Source organism: Rhodamnia argentea, chromosome 10 (genome assembly GCF_020921035.1).
Source record: "Rhodamnia argentea isolate NSW1041297 chromosome 10, ASM2092103v1, whole genome shotgun sequence".
Classification (NCBI taxonomy): domain Eukaryota; kingdom Viridiplantae; phylum Streptophyta; class Magnoliopsida; order Myrtales; family Myrtaceae; genus Rhodamnia; species Rhodamnia argentea.
This window is the reverse complement of record NC_063159.1, coordinates 16,928,162-16,937,505: the sequence shown is the minus strand read 5'-3', so window position 1 is coordinate 16,937,505 and position 9,344 is coordinate 16,928,162. Positions and strand designations below refer to the sequence as shown.

General features: G+C 44.0%; 1 protein-coding gene across 3 annotated transcripts; it reads right to left on the bottom strand.

The window, feature by feature from the left end:
- Window positions 1-1,455: 1,455 nt before the first annotated feature.
- Window positions 1,456-7,883, bottom strand: LOC115731841 (probable galacturonosyltransferase 15). 3 transcript variants are annotated; one of them, XM_048271389.1, is made up of 7 exons: window positions 7,764-7,883; window positions 7,210-7,615; window positions 6,819-6,862; window positions 4,446-4,607; window positions 2,715-3,290; window positions 2,320-2,622; window positions 1,456-2,034 (listed from the first exon to the last, which is right to left on the bottom strand). In XM_048271389.1, the coding sequence occupies exons 1-7, from the start codon at window positions 7,881-7,883 to the stop codon at window positions 1,750-1,752; spliced, it is 1,896 nt and encodes a 631-aa protein (XP_048127346.1). In that variant the 3' UTR covers window positions 1,456-1,749. The 3 variants fall into 3 exon arrangements, with proteins under 3 accessions (XP_048127346.1, XP_030518373.2, XP_030518380.2); XM_030662513.2 differs by having other exon boundaries at window positions 7,210-7,593; window positions 7,764-7,808; XM_030662520.2 differs by lacking the exons at window positions 6,819-6,862; window positions 7,210-7,615; window positions 7,764-7,883 and adding an exon at window positions 4,757-4,882.
- Window positions 7,884-9,344: the final 1,461 nt, after the last annotated feature.

Sequence of the window (9,344 nt, the reverse complement as noted above, 5' to 3'; positions counted from 1 at the left end):
GAATGTTTATTATCATCATTGATTTGCGGATGCATTTTACCCTAGTCTTGCATGCATACCTCGAACACACGCATGTGAACGGAACAAGAGAATCCTTATATGTGAAGGCATGTTTGCTTGTCGAGGATGGTTCATCCCATTTAGCGTTGTCATCAAATCTGTCGCACTCACATTCAAACGAGGATATTTGCCAATTGTGTCCATTAGTCGGCCGTGCCACGTGGGCATTTTTATTGATAATAATGTAATATTTTATTCAATTTATTTTATTTACATTTTTATTTTCCTTACTTTTTTTTGCAATTTTCTTGTGTGCCGATGACCGTCGCCGACCGCGAAGGCCCCATGCGAGGGTGCGAAGACTGTCGCTAGATCTAGGCGAGGCAGCATGAGGGTGGCACGAGGGCCTTCGTAATGGGAGTAGGCCTTCACGGCTGGTGAGGGTTGCCAATGACCCTTGCTAGCACAAAAAAAAAAAAAAATCACAGAAAAAAGAGCAAGGAAAAAAAAATAAAAATTAACAAATGTTCAAATGTTATTAAAATTTATTAGCGTTAGCGCCAACTATGCCATATAGGATAACCGACGTCCACGTCGGTGATTTCAAAATAAAATTGACTGGATGGGCTCAATTGGCAAAATTAAAAGATTTAGGACTGAATTGAAAAGGTGCAATAGGTTTAAGACTTTTTGGACAACCAACATCAGTTGATTGCAAAATAAATGGCGACCAAGCGAATGGGAATCAATACTTGTTCTTCACGTCTTCTATTTTAGTAAGAATGTTCCAAGCCGACACTTTTTAACCAAATGTAATGTTGTCAAAGTATGAAACTCAAGCGTAATTTATTAGGTAGAGGAAAATTATATGAACATAAAACTTACACTGATCTCATATATAAAGGGTGGGAGAATGCTTTAACAGACGTATAGCTGCAAGATTCATGACGCCTGTTATGTTCCGAACCTACCCATTCGGGATAAACCATGCAAAATCAACCTCCATTTCCAAGCGTTTTACTTTTGTGGGCATGGACAGTATTGGCGAGATTGGTAGGCATGGGAACAAGCAAGCTCATCGAGGGACAGTCGTCGATGTGAATCCTTTCAAGCAAACCCATGCGGCTCAAAGAAACTGAGTTTGAATTCCAATATAATCGACAATCGAGAAACCGAGAGATTTGCTCTAAATGCTGCTATCTTAATACAAAGATTTCGTTTTTATTTCACATCCACTCTGAATCCCTGTGGCATCATCCCTCCAGGCAGGCAATGGTCTTTACTCTTATCCCCTTCTCAAAGTCCACAAGGAGCTCCTGAGACTATTTTTGTCCTAAACCGTGTGAAGCATCGCTGCTTTCAAGTATTACTTCTGATGCAAGTTACTTCTTAGAAAGGGAAAGGCAACAAACGAAAGCTGAATGTAATTCCCTCTTTGGTAGGCACGACAGATCTTTTCTAACGCTTATTAAACACAATCTATTCCCATCTAACCAGACTATATTACATAAACGTCAAAGATTTGCATAATTCTGTAAACACCTAGGGGCTGAAGCTGACTGTGGTGTATATGCCTTACGACAATATATCTTCATTCTTTTTTTCTCTCTACTATAAACAAGCTATTCTGTAATATTGCCTAGGGGAGAGTTATGCAGGAGGCAGAGACTGAAGGCAATACCTTCTTCCCTCTGTTCCCTTCCTTATATCTGCTCTAGTCTCCTGGGCCGAGAGACATCTTTGTCCTCTTCACCCAGTTATCCTACATTTTCTAATAAACTCATTTGAGGGATCTAAGTGCCTGTACCATAAGCTCCGTATCTCGGGCGATCCAATTTCTAGCCATGGCTTTGCGGGGCCACTGAAATGTATAACCGCAGCAGCTGCCACTAACCTTCCCTGAGTGTCTGGGAACCGATGGCCCAATCCGGCCAGGTGCCATGAAGGATCAATTGGATGCACCTGACCCTCAAAAGCTATCAAGGCTGGCGGAAGAACTCCAGGAATCCATAGTTCCAATCCCGAATTGAGGCTCTGTGCATAGGAAAATATGGCTAAAGGCTTTAAGCAAACAAAAACATAAATGATGAACACTGAAAAAGGAAGTGCGCTGTGCTCTAAGTGAAGAATTCTTCTTCAGGTACCAAATATTACGGCACTTGGAAAAAGAACACCAAAAAAAAAAAAAAAAAAAAAGGAACGCTGCAGCAAAGAATCATAGTCTAGTGCATCTGTGCATCCAATAGAGGGAGATTGATATTATGGAATCAGTCACAGTAATAACTTGACAACTACGGAAAATAAAAAGAGGCTGCTCACCTCTTTTAGCCAGTTTAGGTAATTTCTTGTGAGGTTACTCCTCCTCCAGGCTTCCAGGTCGAAAACATTAAGCCCATACAACCATGCACAACGATTCGAATCAAAGTTGGACGAGATAGTAGGGTGAGAAAAATTCAAGTAATCCTTGTACTGTCTTCCTGGGCAGCAGTCATCTCCGCACCATGAATTGACAACTGCACCGACACCTTTTCCTTCGAGATTTAAATCCCAGAGTGGAGATAAGTCACGTTGCACTATGAGATCATCGTCCAAGAACACCACCTTGTTTAGATCTGGAAACAGCTGTGACCGTGGAAATCAGCTAAACGATCAAATACAAAGTTCACGGTTAATAACACCCACTAGGGCAGCAAACTCTCTATTAAAAGAATTACCTCGGGAATGAAAACGCGCAGATGATTCAAGAGGGAAAGGTTGCTGGGACTGAGAGCCTCAACATATTTTTCTTCTGCTTCATCTAAGTACTCTCCTTTCATATTCCTGTAGAAGTGTCTCCATAATAGACGATGAAAATCTATCATCTCCTTGACACGAATGTTGACTTCCTGAGACCAATCATATTGGTGCAGTCCCTTCACTTCAACCACAGCTAACCTGATTGGATTTATGGCAAACCAGGCATGCATGGCAGTATATGTTTTCTTATCAGTGAGCACGTGAAATACCAATTTTTCAGGTTTTGCTGAGTTTTGCACAGTAGAAGAGATCACAACCGAGGCAGCAAGGACATTATCAGTTATGAGGACAACATGATGGAAGTGAGGATCAGCAAGGTGACGAACATATTGAGGTGGAGGTAGACGAGACCGAGCCATAGCATTGACTGCATATTCTTCAGCCAGTTTCAGGCAAAGGCAATGAAGACCTTTTGGTATACCGTGTGATGCTAAATGCCAATAAATTGACTCCTGCTGTTTGGCAGAATGAACCTTCCGCTCCATCCTAGTTAACTGCAAAACAAGAACATAACGACCTGAAGCAAAAAACATTTCTATGTATCCTGTATATAGTATTTGTTCTGTCACCAGAAAGCAAACATCTTACGTCCAAGAGCCTAGTTATCCATGTTTTAACTCTCTTTAACAATGGAATGAGGTTGATACAGTAGAATATGAGCCCCTAGTTATGCTGAAAATGTCCTTCCTTCTTTGGTATAAAAGCATCAAAATTTTGAAAAGTCACACTGTAAGAGGTTTAACTAGTATTAAGTATCAGCATCAGAAGCAGCAGCAGAGGAAACAGTCTTCAGCATATCTTTAACAAGTGCTAATATATTCAGGTATCTTAGGTGAATAATTCTTCAAGTATAGGTTGAGCTCTATGGAAAAATTTTCAGGGCTCCGATATTCCCATCATGCATCTTCCAGTTAATGGTAAAAACAAGTTGACTTTAGAACCCTCATCAAGACCACATGATTCTAGATGTAGTTCAAACTATAGAGTTCACCGAGGGGATTCCACCCAATATCCAGTCTGGTGACACTTTCAAATTTCAGCATGCAACTGCCCCGGCAAGCAGTAAAGAAGGATCAGGGACAAGTCTTACTATCCATTATATCGTGTGCGAGATCCCTCGATTAATGAAGTTCATGAAGATGGAATACAATTCTAGAGAATATTGCAGCCCTGAAGGTCTTCCGACCTTCGTTTTTATTGACGAAGTAGCTGCTTCTTCATGCTTCTGTGCTTGTCCAAACTAACTTAAAAATTTGTGCTCGAAAGTGTGGCGTGATGGGGTGCCAACGTCGGACATTTGATGATATTCACGAAAACAAACAGGGGGCCAATCAAACAACACAGCAGACAGACCATCAGATGTCTCCGAGTCTTACACTAGCCTTAAAGGCGATGAGTGAACGGACTTTGAGTCCATCACGTGAACGACTTGTGAGGCTGTGATGATAGCTAGTACAAATTTTTGTCTACAGCGACAATAACTGACCATCTAGTCATTTTTTCCCTAAGGAAATCTATCGACCCACGTAAAAAAAAGTTCGCCAGACAACGCGACGGAAAACAAATCAACATTCCACAAACAACATACATTTTCTGAGATAAGATTGAAAGAGAAATTACGGTTGGTGCATTTCTCGTGCACTACTCACCATGGCTTTGGTCTTGGAAGCGAATTCCTTGATGTCGGGTTGACCAGACGTCATCTCCTTCACCAGCTCACCAAATGACTCGACCGAACTCTCCACCCCCTGCCGCTCCCCCACGTCGCTTTCCTTCGCCTCCAGCAGCGCTCTCGTCAGCTCCTCCCTAAGCTGCATCACAGCCCACAAAACCCCACCACGTTCATCAGTGACGTGGCCACGGAACTGTACGAAAACCGCGTTGACGTCGGGGGGAACCAGCGCACCCCACGCCACCCCACGCCACCCCACAAACCAAAAGACGAAAATAAGCCACGTATGGCTGTGATATGATCACTCCAGTTATAGCTCCCTTTCCAATCACCAGAGGAATCGAATGTCACTTTTTCGAGTTTTGAGTGGGGCAATGTCTCGCCTAAACACGGTTTTCTCCATCCGGCATCATATCATCCATAATGGGATCTTCCCAATATTTATTCACGGTCAGACAGACATATAGAACCGTAAAAATAGCAGCTTTTACCAATTGCGGTACTATGTTTTACTTTGGCAGAGAAGAAAAAAAGGATAAAAGAAATGGCGAAAGCGGTTCCCGCTGATTATTCAGCCTCCTGTTTCTGGTGTTTTGTTCTAACGAATCTTGTTTTTCGATTGAGTGGAGGAGAACGAAGAGAAAGTGGCAGGGGTTTTGGGAACCATAGCGCCAGGCAAACTGGATTCTTGTATGATGTGCCGACAGCACCTTAAAATTGTGCTACATCCCGGGGACCGTTGCAAGCGAGCATCGTTGTTTGGACGATTCTTAGGCGACCTGTTTTTGATCATGTTCTGCACGTATTCCAGCAAACCAGATGCTAAAACAGACAAATAAAGACAGAGCAGGGCCATCGACATCTCCGGGGTCCGCCAGAATTGCCCATCTACTTTTCTTTTTCCTTTTTTTTTTTTGAAAGGGTGCTTAATTCTTGATTTTTTTTTTTTTTTGGTCGGAAAGATGATATTGCATTACTGATAATTTGAGTTTCGTACAAAAAGGCCCGAAAGAGGGGCATCAGCACAAATTAAGTCCCAAAGGATTTGGGGTGGAGAAGTAACCCAGTGTATCAAATCCGCAGAGCGCAAACTATACGTTAGCTCGACGAATCCCAGGATCTGTCGAACATCGAACCGGGCCGCGTGTGCAAAATCGTAACCCGACAGTTGAACAACGAAGCATAATCTTGGGCCGAACCGAAAGGAGGGTTCTAACTTGAAAAGGCTTAAACCGAAGAATCCGCGACCGACGAGCGCTTAAAAAGCCAACGCGCCCTTTAGAAGAAAATAAGAATGCGTGATTGGAACAAAATTATCAAAAAAGTTTTAACCCTTTATACAATTTTCCAATTCGATACTAAATCTTTTAATTTTGTCAATTTAGTCATAAACCTTTTGACGATATGACAATTTAGTCTTAAACCTTTCAAATTGTGTCTATTCAGTAATAAATCTTTTGAAATTGTGCCGATTTAATCTTAAATCTTTTGAAATTTTGCCATTTTAATCCTAACCTTATTATTTAAGTAATTGACTAAAAGGACTAAATTGACAATTCTTTAAAAGGGTTAGGACTAATTTCGCAAATCATTAAAAGGTTCAAGACTAAATTGGCATAATTTAAAGATTTAGGGCTGAATTGATAAGTTATCATGATGTTTAGGGCTGAATTGTTTTTGGACAATTTTTCCCGTGACTGGTGGACGATGGGAGGCCATCCAGCACTCACAGAATGGAGAAAAGGAGAAGGACAGGTCCGGCCTAGATTCACCAAACACGACATATAAAAAATTCCTCGCACGAGAAATTAATCAAAAGAAATGTCAAAGGTTGACACGGGCCAACAGTTGAAATGGGACTCCCATCCCTCGACCACTGGATTTAACCCTAACAATCAGGACCGGAAACTGCTGCGACTGGTCCTCCCCCATCAATGGGGAAGCGCTGGGGACACGAGAGATTGAATGCGATTGAGAATGAATGGTACTTGGGGCTGATTTTCCGGTAGTCGAGGCAGGTCCAAGTCAACAAGAAGATAAGAGAAGCGAGACCCATCTTGATGGTGAAGTACAGTGACCGCGGCCGAGAGCAGAGCTCGGAAAAAACCTTTTACAAAGAGCGAGTTGCTCCTAGCCTCGGAGGGGAAAGGTGCGGCTCCCGGAGAAAGTGACCGAAGCGCGTTCAACGAGTGTACTCCTGGGACGGGAGTGTGAAGCTCTAGCGACCGACTAGCCTCGTTCGGATTCTTATGCGATCTAATTCGAATTCACATCTCGAGCTCGTTTTGTCGTGTCCAGCGGAAGTAAGACGATGATGGAAAATGCATTTGGGGTTAAGAGTCGTGCTTACCAGAGCTGCGTCATTCCCGCCGAAAAATCTCCAGCCAAAGCAATCTGCACAGGGAGAGAGGGAGACAGAGAGTGAGTGCCGAAGTTTCAACCGCCGAAATTTCAACCGGAAAATGTCCTTTCGATGAAACGCCGTCGGTCGGAGCAATCGCCGCGGCCGCCGACGAATCATTGCTGACGAAGCATTTTACGTCGTGAACGGACGCGTGAACGCGGTCGCAAACTCGCGATACCAAAGCAGGGGCACGGTTGTTCGATACGAACCGATACACTTAACAAAAACGGCGCTATTCTAGACTCTTCTCCCGCGAAATCGCTTCTCAGATCAGAAAAGTCGAGCAAATGGGAAAACAGCAAACCCAAACGGAGATTCGATAGGGACGAGAGAATACCGTTGGAGGAGGCAGAGCAAGCAGCGGCAGATTCCAGCACCAGGAACGCGACCCTGACGAACAAAAACGGCAGCGCGAGGCCGAGCACCAGCACCGCCGGCAGCACCGCGCGGCCCGCGATCCGGCGGCCCGGATTAGCAGGAACAGCGGCCGCCGCCGAGGACGGCGACCCCTTCCCGCCGCCGGCGCCGGAGCTGGGTATGGTCAGCTTCTTAATCCCCGTCGCGGATATGTAGAGCTTCATGCTCCCCCTCCCCACTACCACTCTCCGAAACCAAACAAACCATCGGCGCCACCGCTTCCTCGCCCGTGAATGGAGAGCTGCGCCATGCCGGGCGCGAGATCTACCTCGCTGGGAGCCGAGCGTCCGTCCGTACCAAGATCCTGCAGGTAGAGCTGGTATGAGCAGGATCGGAATCGAATGCATTAAAATTCCTGACAGCATCAGAGCAAAAAAAGAAAAAAGAAAGGGAGAAGCCCTCGTGATCGATCGACCGACCGACGGAGGCAATCGAAAAGTGGGAATCGAGGGCGCGCGGAGGGGAAGGTCAAACCTTTTCGGAGGAGAAGAGAAGATTTGATGGAGGAGATGATTCGAGTGGATGGACTCCGGGGAGATAGCAGCCGCAGAGGGAGGAGGAAGAAGAAGAAGAAGAAAACAAGCGCTTGTACATATGTATTCGCTGCTGCTGCGCATATTAAAACATCTGGTTCCATTTCCGGAGTGAAAAAGCCAAAGGGAAAGCCGCGTTCAATGCCGCGGGAAATAATTATACGGGAGTCGCAATTATCATATCGAATTAATTAATAATCGTATTTATTCATATTAAGCATAACCGATAGAGGTGAGCGATTTTAAGTTCCGTATGGATTTTACCCCGTCAAAACACCCAAAACCCACCTTATGCGTGCTTCAGAACTCATCCCGCCACGTGTTTCACCTATATTCTAAATTAAATGACTACAGTGAATCACCACTTTTAATGATCATCACTTACCGTTACAATTCGCTGACCACAACTTATATTCGGACACGAGAATAAATACGGGGACATTAATAAAGTAAGAGTCTCGACCATAAAATAAAAGTTATAGATTAGTTGTTCAAGATTATACAACTCATTGGACGCCATAGAACATCACATGATCGCGCGAAGACATAGACTAAGAAAAATGTAAAATTTTGTTTCAGATTTTACCTACCTAAAATCTAGAAACTACTCCTCCAAACAAGTTCCTCAATTTTTAAAATCTATAATCTATCTTACGTATCCTAGAACTTAGAATTGGATAGATTTCTGTCGATCCAGTTCTTAGGTTTCGGATTCTATTATGGAATCCTACTCACCCCTTAATGATTGGCCGAGTCTTGAAAAATTGGATGGTGGAATCGATAAAAGGATTTTCCCCTTCAAAAAAAAAAAAAAAAAGGATTTATGCAAATGTGGAGGGTGGGGTCGCAGGGCACTTGCAACAGGGAGAAGGGGGCTGTGATTTGACCTTGGGGCTGGAGCGTTTTTACGGATTTGACCTTGCTGTGCGGCTTTGCTGCGTTTCATTTCATGTCACCGACAGATGTAAATATAGGGAATTGGGAGTGGGACCCCTACCACCTGGCTCTGCTCTTAATCTTCTAATTAACTGTTAATCTAATTTTATAACTATCGCTTTGCTATAAAAAGAAAAAAAAGGAAGAAGAAAAAAACACAATTGATCTTAGAATAGACCCAATGACAATTTGCCGTTTGCTTTTTTCGGGGGGTCCGATATCTTTTCTAATAGGACTTTTTCCTGCATCGCCTTTCTTTTTCGAGCTGGACAAAACTGTTCGGATCGGGTATGCCGGACGCATCATCCATATTTAATGCAAGATTAGACGTAACTTCCTTACGGTGGCCGATCACATCGCCCACATGAAGAGCTGGGGGTGGGAGATCTCGGTGGGATCTAGTGATGTTTGCTTTCGGGCCATGGCCAAGAATTTCGGGGAGGGGGTGTTGTTGCGGGGGTGAGTTAAGCCGATCAGGGATTTTGGTGAAGTTTGTCGACCGGCGGCCCGGCAGGATAGGGTCGTCCTCACTTGAAATGTTCGACTTCTCCGCGACACTCTCCCGTTGTCTTTCCATTTGGTGCCC

Excerpts from the sequence above, each read along its gene's own strand:
- LOC115731841 (XM_048271389.1), bottom strand. The coding sequence starts at position 7,883 with ATGTACAAGCGCTTGTTTTCTTCTTCTTCTTCTTCCTCCTCCCTCTGC. Across the intron at positions 7,616-7,763 it reads TTCTCTTCTCCTCCGAAAAG|CTCATACCAGCTCTACCTGC; the intron begins GTTTGACCTTCC and ends ATTCCGATCCTG. Across the intron at positions 6,863-7,209 it reads TTGCTCTGCCTCCTCCAACG|ATTGCTTTGGCTGGAGATTT; the intron begins GTATTCTCTCGT and ends CTCCCTGTGCAG.